The sequence below is a fragment of the Pinus tabuliformis genome, chromosome 2_2, assembly GCF_031772625.1.
Source record: "Pinus tabuliformis cultivar Carrire ecotype Pingquan chromosome 2_2, CPIR1, whole genome shotgun sequence".
NCBI classification, from domain to species: Eukaryota; Viridiplantae; Streptophyta; class Pinopsida; order Pinales; family Pinaceae; genus Pinus; species Pinus tabuliformis.
Genome location: NC_142300.1, coordinates 553,518,438 through 553,532,239, shown reverse-complemented (window position 1 = coordinate 553,532,239; position 13,802 = coordinate 553,518,438). Strand labels below are relative to the sequence as shown.

The following is a 13,802-nucleotide window of genomic DNA, read 5'->3' as shown; positions in this document are numbered from 1 at the left end:
AGATAAAATGGAGACTTCTGACTTATTTTAAGTTTGATACGTTATAGGTGCTAAATGCTTTTTCTAATCCTAGCGTCGCTTCTGATCGTAAAAGAATTCCACAATGTTATGATTTTTATTGAGAGCTGAGAAAGTGTTAAAACATGGGTACAAACTCATAACGTTAAAGAGGAGTATACTCTGAATATAAGATTTATCCCATGTGTCTACCTAGTCCTGCCAGCAAATCTAAAATAGAATGAATTTTCACTACCTATTTCTAATGTCAGACTCCCTCCGCCCAAGTCAAGGTGTGTCCATAGTCAGTGCAATTGCCTTAAAACCAGCCCTCTCCGCTCTTCTAACAAGTTGTGCAACAACATTCCTATTCTTGTAAACCTGCCAAAAATGACATCTAAATTTTAACACCACTCATACATCCACATTTAGTAAACCCAACGCAATATAACTGATCTTACCATTGGTTTAGGAGCCTATAATACAATTGGATGGATATGAACTCAATTACATCTCAGAAAACATGGGAAGACAATCATATGGGTGGAAATGATAAACTTACATAAAGTTGAAAAAAGCGATTGCCTGGTCCAGTTGAAGCAACCTCTTCAGCACTTGATGTAGCCCATGAAGAAAGCGTCTACAACAAATATGTCCAAGCCTCAATTTTTATCAACACAACAAACTATTTCAAAATCCAAAATCATTATAATTTCTTAAATCCTTAATAGCTAGAAGGAAATTAAAACATTCAGAAGATCTATCCCACAAAGAGAAGACCGATGCCCAAACATTAAACACTGATGTCAATTTCTTAAACACGAGAGAAGGCATCTTGTAAGAAATTAAATAATATAAGGTGCAATAGAAGTATAGTTTGGACCTTAAAGATACTCACATTTGCAAAAGCCCTACTCAACTTCTGTAGCAAGTTAACAAGTGCATGACTTTGAACAAGCTGCTTTCCAACACTATAAAAACCTTTCGTGGATGTTGTTACAGTCACCAAATTTCCATTGCAAAGCTTCACCTCAGGGGAAATGGCATGAAAAATATAAGAAATCTATAGAAGAAACAATTCAGTCCCTAGCCATTATGGAGGTGAAGCTCAAAATTAGTGCAAGATTGGATAAGAAGTGCTCACGTCTATAGAAATTTGCAAAAGCCCTGCTCAACTGCTGTAGCAAGTTGACAAGTGCATGACTTTGAACAAGCTGCTTTCCAACACTATAAAAACCTTTGGTGGATGCTGTTACAGTCACCAACTTTCCATTGCAAAGCTTCACCTGTATATCAGGGGAAATAGCATGACAAATATAAGAAATCTACAGAAGAAACAATTCAGTTCCTAGCCATTATGGAGGTGAAGGTCAAAATTAGTGTAGGATTGGATAAGAAGCGCTCACGTCTATAGAAAAAAATCTCCAGGACGTTTGTCTTCAACAGATTGCCTTGTGGACTTCCTTATGACTGTACATCCCAATGTCATTAGTCACTAAAATACTATTCGTAATTCACTTTTTTTTCCCTTCAAAGTTCTAACTCATAAGCTCCAAAGAAAATCAACAAATTAAATTTGGCAATGTGCACATTATTTGCCATGCTTCACAGTTCAAAATTTTCTGGAATCATTGCATTACAATCAAATAAAGAACCATAGTTTGATGGCTTGAAGAGTACATGGAAAATCTTTCAACATCATATCCATATTTGTATGGGATATATGCATTCGCGTAATATTTCTATTATACACAAGATTGAAAACTACTACTTTCAAATTATAAAAAATTGCAGGGAACGGTATACTAACATTGGATAGGAAGCAAGAGATGTGAGAACGAGAAGAATTCATAGAACTGGCCAAGTTTAGAGGGAGGACACATTCCTGTCATATCCCCTTTATCTGTGGCCTCTTTGGTAGCAGCCATAGCTGCCATGGCCTCAGATTTCCCCTCTTTCGAGGATTTGCTTCTTCCTTCACCCTTAGAAGAATGTTGGTTTGAGTTCTCCTCTCCATCATTTTCTTTTTCACTAGCCTCAACCTTAACTTCAACTTTTTGAAAGGTCTCTGGTTTATTGTCTTTTCCATCCTTGTTTGCTTCTTTTCTTTCTTTATTGCTAGGTAAGATTTCTTTAGAGCAACATCGTTATTTTGTTCAGCCACATTCTATGTCATTGAGTGAGCTGATTCTTTTCCACCTCCCTGCCTAGACCGAGGTTCCCCTTGCTTTCCTGAAGAACCAAAGCATGTTGTATAGGCAACAATGTTCAGTAATCTTCTAATGTGTGCAAATGCATGCTCTTCAGTGTAGTCCTCTGCAAAGGAAAAATAAATGAAAATCATATATAGAGTATTATGCAAACTTTGAGTATAAACAATGCATATTCTTCTTTGCATATATATTTGAAGCACGTATGCAAGTAGAAATTCAGTTTAGATCACTTCAAGAAACAAGAGAACAATTTTCTAATATTATGATTTAACATTATTTCTGACCCCTTTTCAAGATAAAAACATTTATATTTTAAAGAAAGGCAAGACAAAATTTCTAGCTATCTCCCCTGACTTGTTCAGATGGGGGAGCAGAGTTATTGGTTACCTTCTACAATAGTAAGGGCATAGGGCTTCAAGGTTGCAACATCTGATGAATCCCTCAACCTGTTGCCACGAACCTGGTATAATTCAAGTTTTTACCAAGTCATGGATACTTCAAGAAAACTAAGATGGCCAATGTTGCCATGGTCACACTTAAGCTTTACAAACTAATAATAGAACCAATTTCACTGTACATGGCTATTTCTATCTTGACACGAACACCTGTGTTGTTAATGCAAGTAGGGTCATACCACATGATATCTTGAACAGAACCAGTCAATTGCAATCCACCAGCCTATCAAACAATCCCATTATTTAATGAGCTTCTGAACTACTGATTTTCTTACCTCATGGGATAAATAATAGTTGGTCAGATGGCATGTCTCCACATTCACAGCTAATAATCGGCATAAATCAAGAATACGGTCTGTGGAAATTCCCTGTTTCCATAAAACAAACATATTTTAAAATCTACTGTCGAACCAAACATAACTATCCATAGGTCTGGATGCTCCAAGATTGGATTATATTCATCATAATTCTTAAAGCTGGATCGAACATCTATGACAAGACTTATGTTACCACCTACCGTCATAAGCACTGGATAATATTTTTTATGAGATAGCATACCTTTAAAATAACTTGAGAATCATCTGGAGTGTTCAACTGTGATGTCTATCACAGTAGGCAGGACTGCAAGGAACAAACGATACCATATAGTCATTGGTTTCCACCCTAACAATTTCTTATTTTTAAAAGCAAACAAAGACCTCATATTTGTATTGATATAAAAGTACTAAGATCAGATGAACTTGTGAATAGCCAAGAAGCTGCCCATAGCTGGTCTTTGCCTTTACAACCAATTAATCACATCGAGATCAGAGGGAACAACCACCGAAACGTAATGACAGGGCATCGAAGAGTAACCACAACAGTATAAGAACATCTAATATTACCATATAAAAGACATTTCACAAGGACACTTTATGAAGATGAGTAAAGAGAGATTATGAATCAAAGAGTTTTGACTCAGACAAGGAGCAGGCAACTTTGGTGAAAATTGAGCCTTTGGAAGCTGAAAAAAGTTTATGAATTAAAAAGCTTTGACTCAGACAAGAATCAGGCAATTTTGGTGAAAAGTGAGCTTTTGGAAGCCGACTTACAGATGGTAGCTATAAATCCCTTGCTAGGGGTGGACTCAGTTAAAAGAAAAAGAAAAAAACAACAACAGGATTGAGAATTTCTTTGTAAAGTGGATATTTTTGAATACCTAAAAGAGTATCTATTTGTATTTACTACATACCCTTGAAGAATGTGATTTCCATTCTTTTTTATTTAGGTTGTACTACATATTTTTTTAAAATGATATTTGTTCCTTTTTGTCAAATAGAGGATTTGCAATACTTTTCCTTGAAAAAGGAAAAAGGAAACCACTCCGGTTGTATAACACCATCATTTTTTAATCAGTAACTGTACATCGATGTATGACATAAAAAAATTTGACTCCTAAAGATGAACATACAAAATTTTAGATGTTTGAAAACAGTTGTTTTGCAAGCTTTATGTGCAATGTCTCACTTGAAAGGGATTGGCGTTAATGAGATAGACAATGAGCATGTTGAGATAGCAAACTTGTTGGTGAGAAGGATATTTCTGTCAGATCTCCAGCTCATTGGTCGTTCATCATTTAGGGAACATCCAGCTAATTGGGAGTACATCAATTGGAGCATTGGGGGCTGTTTGTGAATCATATATAGAGCTCCAACAAATGGCATTGGAGCTTTCATCTTGGTGCAGCCTTGGTGAATTATATATGAAGCTACAAATATTTCCAATTATATCAACTATCCATCTAGCAGGTAATGTTACTATTGTGTGAAGAAAATTGTTCGTTTGTTCGTAAGTAATGTACCAAGAGATGAGACCGTGAGAAGGAGAATCGGGTGTCTTCTTTATGGCTTCCTACATGGGCTAGCCATGGATATAATGAATCCTGTACTCTCACTTCCTGGTATACGTCCTTGCCTCTTGTGTTATCTCCACTTGCATTCAATCCTCAAAATTTCCAGCAGAATGCATAAGTGATTAAATAAAGAAAGCATCATCAAGAATCAAAGAGTGAAGGCAAAGGTGGATTATTTTGGCAATAGTAAAAGGGGCAATGCCTGTCTTTGAAATATTTTAAGGAAATTAGAGATGAATTTTAAAATAAATATCAGCAGTATTTTCAATCTGTAAAATTAATGAATGAAACATCATTGGTTTTAGATGTTCTGTTTTTTCAATTAAGTGCAAGTATTCTTAAAGACAACCATTTTAGTAGCTGGCTTCTAGCTGTTTGAAGCTCAAATACTATAAATGCTATGTAACTAAAGATTTTCATCATGAAATCCCCAGTTTGAGAGGACCTTTTGAAATGCCTTAAGTGTTATCCTTTTTTGCAGTCAGATTGAAAGAGAATGTTCACCTCACTATTGTAATTTGCCTGTTGAGACAAAGTGGAAAGATGATCCTTCCTTCTACCAGTAATTACGGTCAAGCCACATAGTGTGTGGAATACCTAATTGTTGTAAGCTAGTAGCTTAAATAATAAACATATTGAGGATAAAACAACAATGTTTAAAAATTGATCAAATTAGCAAAAGTGAGATGCACATCAAGCATAGGATAATATGTGCAAAACAAACAAAATGCAGAAACTTTCTGTGAAATCTAAATGCAAGCAACAACTAAAGTTTCCAGAGCTTAATGAAAATGGAAACAAGAATGACATGAAATATATATATATAACTTTAAGCCAATAAAATAAACTTAACACTTGGATTTCAGCATTTTGAATCGATGCATGAAAACCCCAAGTGGTTTATCGGACACTGCTACATCACATATCGAAGAAAATTAAAAGATTTAAATTCAATATGACCATCGTAAAAATCACTCTAAGCATCCATGGCATATTTCACTCCAAACAAACATTTGTTTCGAGTCCATTACATTAAAATGTTTTCATAAATTTTACTATGTAACAACAAATTTAAGCGAAAAATAAAATTATTACCTGCAGAATTACATTAATATCTGATATTCTGGACTTGACAAGGCCTAAATTTAAGATCCCCCAACTTGCAGAATAACATTAATAGCTGAAATTCTGGCCTTACTTGACAAGGCCTAAATTCAAGATCCCCCAGGAGGTGTGAGGCCACGATTTCTCCTTGGGCTTCATCAGTAACACCCTTGTCCAAGCAATCCACCCCTCCCATGACATCCTCTTGTCCCAAGTTGTACCCCACTCTAACATTAGCCTCAACCCTGTCTCTGCTTCCTTATCTGCTTCATCATATCTCCCCTGGGAATTGTATATCTAAGTAAGAACAACACGGGGCTCTCCTATGAAAGGATTAAGCTCACAGGCTTTTGCAAGAAGGGTCTCCGCCTTCTCATGGGTCTTCTCCCCAGGGGGCATACAAACAGCTTCCCAATAGAAATCTCTGGCAGTCACCTGATCTGATGGAAATAGAACAGCTCTGCAGTGATCAAACACGGGGGATCACAAGCTCTATTTCTTCAAAACCCCTCTTCTTCTTCTCTTCTTCGTTCTTCTGATTCCTTTCTTCCCTCTGGAGCAGTTTCTCCTCCCTCACAATTACAGTATAGAGAGCTCCCATTCGAGAAATGGAATTCATCCAAAGCCCAGGCTTACCATCTTTCAAATTATAAAAAATTGCAGGGAATGGTATACTAACATTGGATAGGAGGCAAGAGATGTGAGAACGAGAAGAATTCATAGAATTGGCCAAGTTTAGAGGGAGGACACATTCCTGTCATATCCCCTTTATCTGTGGCCTCTTTGGTAGCAGCCATAGCTGCCCTGGCCTCAGATTTCCCCTCTTTTGAGGATTTGCTTCTTCCTTCACCCTTAGAAGAATGTTGGTTTGAGTTCTCCTCTCCATCATTTTCTTTTTCACTAGCCTCAACCTTACCTTCAACTTTTTGAAAGGTCTCTGGTTTATTGTCTTTTCCATCCTTGTTTGCTTCTTTTCTTTCTTTATTGCTAGGTAATATTTCTTTAGAGCAACATCATTGTTTTGTTCAGCCACATTCTCTGTCATTGAGTGAGCTGATTCTTTTCCACCTCCCTGCCTAGACCAAGGTTCCCCTTGCTTTCCTGAAGAACCAAAGCATGTTGTACAGGCAACAATGTCCAGTAATCTTCTAATATGTGCAACTGCATGCTCTTCAGTGTAGTCCTCTGCAAAGGAAAAATAAATGAAAATCATATATAGAGTATTATGCAAACTTTGAGTATAAACAATGCATATTCTTCTTTGCATATATATTTGAAGAACGTATGCAAGTAGAAATTCAGTTTAGATCACTTCAAGAAACAAGAGAACAATTTTCTAATATTATGATTTAGCATTATTTCTGACCCCTTTTCAAGATAAAAACATTTATATTTTAAAGAAAGGCAAGACAAAATTTCTAGCTATCTCCCCTGACTTGTTCAGATGGGGGAGCAAAGTTATTAGTTACCTTCTACAATAGTAAGGGCACAGGGCTTCAAGGTTGCAAAATCTGATGAATCCCTCAACCTGTTGCCACGAACCTGGTATAATTCAAGTTTTTACCAAGTCATGGATACTTCAAGAAAACTAAGATGGCCAATGTTGCCATGGTCACACTTAAGCTTTACAAACTAATAATAGAACCAATTTCACTGTACATGGCTATTTCTATCTTGACACGAACACCTGTGTTTTTAATACAAGTAGGGTCATACCACATGATATTCTGAACATAATCAGTCAATTGCAATCCACCAGCCTGTCAAACAATCCCATTATTTAATGAGCTTTTGAACTACTGATTTTCTTACCTCATGGGATAAAGAATAGTTGGTCAGATGGCATGTCTCCACATTCACAGCTAATAATCGGCATAAATCAAGAATATGGTCTGTGGAAATTCCCTGTTTCCATAAAACAAACATATATTAAAATCTACTGTCGAACCAAACATAACTATCCATAGGTCTGGATGCTGCAAGATTGGATTATATTCATCATAATTCTTAAAGTTGGATCGAACATCTATGACAAGACTTATGTTATCACCTACCATCATAAGCACTGGATAATATTTTTTATGAGATAGCATACCTTTAAAATAACTTGAGAATCATCTGGAGTGTTCAACTGTGATGTCTAGCACAGTAGGCAGGACTGCAAGCAACAAACGATACCATATAGTCATTGGTTGCCACCCTAACAATTTCTTATTTTTAAAAGCAAATGGAGACCTCATATTTGTATTGATATAAAAGTACTAAGATCAGATGAACTTGTGAATAGCCAAGAAGCTGCCCACAATGGGTCTTTGCCTTTTCAACCAATTAATCACATCGAGATCAGAGGGAACGACCACCGAAACGTAATGACAGGGCATTGGAGAGTAACCACAATAGTATAAGAACATCTAATATTACCATATAAAAGACATTTCACAAGGACACTTTATGAAGATGAGTAAAGAGAGATTATGAATCAAAGAGTTTTGACTCGGACAAGGAGCAGGCAATTTTGGTGAAAATTGAGCCTTTGGAAGCTGAAAAAAGTTTATGAATTAAAAAGCTTTGACTCAGACAAGAATCAGACAATTTTGGTGAAAAGTGAGCTTTTGGAAGCCGACTTACAGATGGTAGCTATAAATCCCTTGCCAGGGGTGGACTGAGTTAAAAGAAAAAGCAAAAAACAACAACAGGATTGAGAATTTCTTTGTAAAGTGGATATTTTTGAATACCTAAACGAGTATCTATTTGTATTTACTACATACCTTTGAAGAATGTGATTTCCATTCTTTTTTATTTAGGTTGTACTACATATTTTTTTAAATGATATCTGTTCCTTTTTGTCAAATAGAGGATTTGCAATACTTTTCCTTGAAAAAGGAAAAAGGAAACCACTCAGGTTGTAGAACACCATCATTTTTTTATCAGTAACTGTACATCGATGTATGACATAAAAAAATTTGACTCCTAAAGATGAACATACAAAATTTTAGATGTTTGAAAGCAGTTGTTTTGTAAGCTTTATGTGCAATCTCTCACTTGAAAGGGATTGGCGTTAATGAGATAGACAATGAGCATGTTGAGATAGCAAACTTGTTGGTGAAACAGATATTTCTGTCAGATCTCCAGCTCATTGGTCGTTCATCATTTAGCGAACATCCAGCTAATTGGGAGTACATCAATTGGAGCATTGGGGGCTGTTTGTGAATCATATATAGAGCTCCAACAAATGGCATTGGAGCTTTCATCTTGGGGCAGCCTTGGTGAATTATATATGAAGCTCCAAATATTGCCAATTATATCAACTATCCATCTAGCAGCTAATGTTACTATTATGCGAAGAAAACTGTTCGTTTGTTCGTAAGTAATGTACCAAGGGATGAGACCATGAGAAGGAGAATCAGGTGTCTTCTTTATGGCTTCCTACATGGGCTAGCCATGGATATAATGAATCCTCTCTTCTCACTTCCTGGTATACGTCCTTGCCTCTTGTGTTATCTCCACTTGCATTCAATCCTCAAAATTTCCAGCAGAATGCATAAGTGATTAAATAAAGAAAGCATCATCAAGAAGCAAAGAGTGAAGGCAAAGGTGGATTATTTTGGCAATAGTAAAAGGGGAAACGCCTCACTTTGAAATATTTTAAGGAAATTATAGATGAATTTTAAAATAAATATCAGCAGTATTTTCAATCTGTAAAATTAATGAATGAAACATCACTGGTTTTAGCTGTTATTTTTTTTCAATTAAGTGCAAGTATTCTTAAAGACAACCATTTTAGTAGCTGGCTTCTAGCTGTTTGAAGCTCAAATACTATAAATGCTATGTAACTAAATATTTTCATCATGAAAACCCCAGTTTGAGAGGACCTTTTGAAATGCCTTAAGTGTTATCCTTTTTTGCAGTTAGATTGAAAGAGAATGTTCACCTCACTATTGTAATTTCCCTGTTGAGACAAAGTGTAAAGATGATCCTTCCTTCTACCAGTAATTACGGTCAAGCCACATAGTGTGTGGAATACCTAATTGTTGTAATCTAGTAGCTTAAATAATAAACATATTGAGGATAAAACAACAATGTTTAAAAATTGATCAAATTAGCAAAAGTGAGATGCACATCAAGCATAGGATAATATGTGCAAAACAAACAAAATGTAGAAACTTTCTGTGAAATCTAAAATGCAAGCAACAACTAAAGTTTCCAGAGCTTAATGAAAATGGAAACAAGAATGACATGAAATATATATATATAACTTTAAGCCAATAAAATAAACTTAACACTTGGATTTCAGCATTCTGAATCGATGCATGAAAACCCCAAGTGGTTTATCAGACACTGCTACATCACACATCAAATAAAATTAGAAAATTTAAATTCAATATGACCATCGTAAAAATCACTCTAAGCATCCATGGCATATTTCACTCCAAACAAACATTTGTTTCGAGTCCATTACATTAAAATGTTTTCATAAATTTTACTATGTAACAACAAATTTAAGCGAAAAATAAAATTATTACCTGCAGAATTACATTAATATCTCATATTCTGGCCTTGACAAGGCCTAAATTTAAGATCCCCCAACCTGTAGAATAACATTAATATCTGAAATTCTGGCCTTACTTGACAAGGCCTAAATTCAAGATCCCCCAGGAGGTGTGAGGCCACGATTTCTCCTTGGCCTTCATCAGTAACACCCTTGTCCAAGCAATCCACCCCTCCCATGACATCCTCTTGTCCCAAGTTGTACCCCACTCTAACATTAGCCTCAGCCCTGTCTCTGATTCCTTATCTGCTTCATCATATCTCTCTTAGGAATTGTATATCTAAGTAAGAACAACACGGGGCTCTCCTATGAAAGGATTAAGCTCACATGCTTTTGCAAGAAGGGTCTCCGCCTTCTCATGGGTCTTCTCCCCTAGGGGCATACAAACAACTTCCCAATAGAAATCTCTGGCAGTCACCTGATCTGATGGAAATAGAATAGCTCTGCAGTACACGGGGGATCACAAGCTCTATTTCTTCAAAACCCCTCTTCTTCTTCTCTTCTTCGTTCTTCTGATTCCTTTCTTCCCTCTGGAGCAGTTTCTCCTCCCTCACAATTACAGTATAGAGAGCTCCCATTCGAGAAATGGAATTCATCCAAAGCCCAGGCTTACCATCCCCAGGCCAGAGAGCAGTCCATGTATTCCCCTTATACGCCGTAATTTGTTATCAAACAGAACGTCCTGAAAACTGAATAGCTGATTAATAAAATCTGCCATGGTCATGAAGAGGAATATGGCAACCAATCTTCTGGGCACCTGAACATCCTCCCCACTTTTGATATGCTTCACTCTCACACCTTCAGCTGGCAATACCTTCTGTATTTTTCTTCTCATGCTGGCAGGACAAACCCTTCCAGCTTCTCCCTGAATTGGATTTTGAGAATCTCATACTTCTCATGGATTCCATCAAGCCATTTGCCATTTTTGTCCTCAATTTCCAATTTTTGGAGCTCCAATTCTTCTGCCTCGGCTTCTTTCATGGATTTATCTAATTCTTTGAGGGTAGAGACTAATTCTTCATCAATAAAATGAAAGAGGAGATCATCATGGATGAGGGGCCGCTGACAATCCAAGGCATCTAGTGGTGATAATCCAAGCCCTTTTTAGGCTGAGCGAGACCTCCTGGAATCATCTCATGGGTCCTGTAGCAGACTGGGTATGTTCTGAGGGTCAGAATGTCATTTGCTACCTTATGATCGATATGAAGGGTTTCTTGAAGTCGATTTCCACAGATCCAGGGTCCTGGAATATAGTATCGCCGAGCCAGGGCAAGTGCAAGATCTCCACACGGAGAAGCACCTAGAAGTAGCGTACACGGAGAAGCACCTAGAAGTACAAGCATTGATCTGCTGGGTCGCATAGTATACCGTCTAATCAATTGGATGGGTAAGATTATTTTCATCGTCTAACACTGAAATCAAAGGCTCAGAAATGTACACGTAACCCAAGAGGAAAGTTGATTTCAAAGGGAAATGCCTTACGGCGTAAAAATCAGGTGAGTTAGATTTTAATTCAAACATAGAGACAAAAATATATTGTTAATTCAAAAATAGGGAAAAAATAGATAGTCACTTAGATTTTAATTCAAATATAGAGACAAAAATATGTGGTTAATTCAAAAAAGGGGAAAAATAGATTGTTAGTTGATAAATTAGACTAGTGACTTATTATTGCATATTGTTATAAATAAAATATATCGAGTATAGCGAGTCTTACAGGCCAAGTAAGTTCGAGTATCAATTATGATCTTTGGTAGCTTGGCATAAGGTTAGGGTTACTTGTCTATCAGAGGGTTTGCTTTGAAAATCGTAAAAGGAAAAAGGAGGGGAGAGACTTTGCATCAGTTTAAAACCACTCGATATGCTATTGTCCTTTTATATCTTGAAAAACATTGAGGCTCATAAATTATGGAAGATTGAATGAAACATCAACTAAAGTAGGTTGATTTTTTTAACTAATCGATTAAAGATTGTGAACGAGAAGGCATTGTGGTTTCTTTTTTTTAATTATAAAATTAATTGAGTTTTCAATAATTTAGCTTAACTAGCTCGATAAAAGTCAAAGTATAAAATGTATCAAAAATGCTAGCTTATATATATATATCTATATATATATATATATATATATATATATATATATATATATATATATATATATATATAGAGGTTATTATTAGTCGACATCAATCAAGAAAATTTTGAACAATGAGCATTATGCATTTAATTAGGTTAAAAGAGAATGCCTAAAGTGGTCTTAGATTATCAACCTGAGATTTGTACAAACTTAAGAGGGGTCGACACTGTATGTGCAACGTACACCTTCCTCTTCCTAGTCTGACAACCTTTGATGGAAGTGAAATAAGGCAATGAAACAACTTCAAATGAGTAAAGATCTAGGTAAGATGCCAGTAAAAATAAGCACACCTATTCTACTTTTGTTGGAAAGGAAAGGAAATCTATTATATTCACGAAAATTTAAATCATAATGACAACTAAGCAAATCTAATCTATCTTGTTGGAAAGGAAATGATACTAAAGAAAATCTATTTTATTTTGCAGGAAAGGAAAAGTCCTAGATTACTCTTGTAAGAAGGAAATCACACTTTGCATAAAGTAAATTGCAGAAAGGAAATCTAGACTAATTGCAGAAATCGACATTCAAGAAGCAAGTGATGTAAGAGATAAATGGCCTCAACTTAACCAAAGCGGTCTCAAAGCATTCATAGGCTATAAATATGCTTATACGATGAATTTGGAGTGAATCCAGGCAAGGAAGATCTCGAAAACAAACTGCTACAGGATGTTTGTTGCTCGAGTTAGCTTTCCAAATGCTCAAGAAAATCAAATCAAAATGAGATGGGGTAAATTTTTTTTATTAAGTAGGATGCCCTGGGAATCTAATCCAAGTGGAATCATTCCAAAATAACCTTGTTAAGATGTGCTAAAAAATAGCAAAAAATTACTACTCTAAAAACAAAAATTCTAGAACTAGTGAGCTAGTTAACCTACCAAATGCTTAACCTGATCAAGTGCAAATGCTATGGCATGAATTTTTTTATTAAATAGAATGTTTTTAGGATTCTATCCAAGTGGATTCAACTCAAAAGAGCCTCGTTAACACGTGTTAAAAACTAACAGAAAAGTACTATTGTTTTGCTATAGGATTGTTGGGAATGATTGTCTATCTATTTTATTAACCAAGGTAAAGTTCCTACTAGGTCTATGAATCCATTTTATTCATTTTATGGTCTTATGATCAGTATAAAGTGCCTAGGGGTGGTCAAGAGTGCTGTGGGGAAAATCAGAATGCATTTGTAGGTTTCTTTCACAGTGCTACATGATCAAGACAGAGTGTTATAAGATTGTCCTATTTTGCTATAGGATCAGATCTAAGAGAAATATGTGGGTTTAGAAGGTGTTCTAAAGGCAAGATATGGTGGGATAAGGTAGGGTAAGGGTGTATGAAGTCCTCTCCAAGCCTAGTGCTCCTCAGGAGCCCATCTTTCATAATGAAAGATGCACATTGTGGCCTCTAACAAATCTAAAAAGTGACCTCTGTAAACAATTTGCTTGAAGAGTTTGTTGACGAAAGA

At 36.0% G+C, this 13,802-nt stretch overlaps 1 protein-coding gene and 2 pseudogenes across 2 annotated transcripts; all 3 read right to left on the bottom strand.

Annotated features, from left to right (window-relative positions):
* Positions 1–1,151: 1,151 nt before the first annotated feature.
* Positions 1,152–2,135, bottom strand: LOC149193841 (protein REDUCED CHLOROPLAST COVERAGE 2-like). Its single transcript, XM_089406990.1, has 3 exons — positions 1,808–2,135; positions 1,404–1,467; positions 1,152–1,283 (listed from the first exon to the last, which is right to left on the bottom strand). The coding sequence occupies exons 1-2, from the start codon at positions 1,932–1,934 to the stop codon at positions 1,406–1,408; spliced, it is 189 nt and encodes a 62-aa protein (XP_089263116.1). The 5' UTR covers positions 1,935–2,135; the 3' UTR covers positions 1,152–1,283; positions 1,404–1,405.
* A 3,615-nt stretch (positions 2,136–5,750) lies between these two features.
* LOC149193839 (uncharacterized) lies at positions 5,751–11,570 on the bottom strand (annotated as a pseudogene).
* LOC149193840 (protein REDUCED CHLOROPLAST COVERAGE 1-like) lies at positions 6,076–7,849 on the bottom strand (annotated as a pseudogene). The gene is made up of 4 exons (XR_016254803.1): positions 7,756–7,849; positions 7,473–7,565; positions 7,130–7,202; positions 6,076–6,845 (listed from the first exon to the last, which is right to left on the bottom strand). The product of XR_016254803.1 is annotated as a protein REDUCED CHLOROPLAST COVERAGE 1-like (transcript).
* Positions 11,571–13,802: the final 2,232 nt, after the last annotated feature.

Bases quoted from the DNA above. Each gene is read 5' to 3' on its own strand.
- LOC149193841 (XM_089406990.1), bottom strand. From the start codon at position 1,934: ATGGCAGCTATGGCTGCTACCAAAGAGGCCACAGATAAAGGGGATATG. The intron at 1,468-1,807 runs GTTAGTATACCG...TGGGATGTACAG, and splicing joins TCTCTTGCTTCCTATCCAAT to TCATAAGGAAGTCCACAAGG.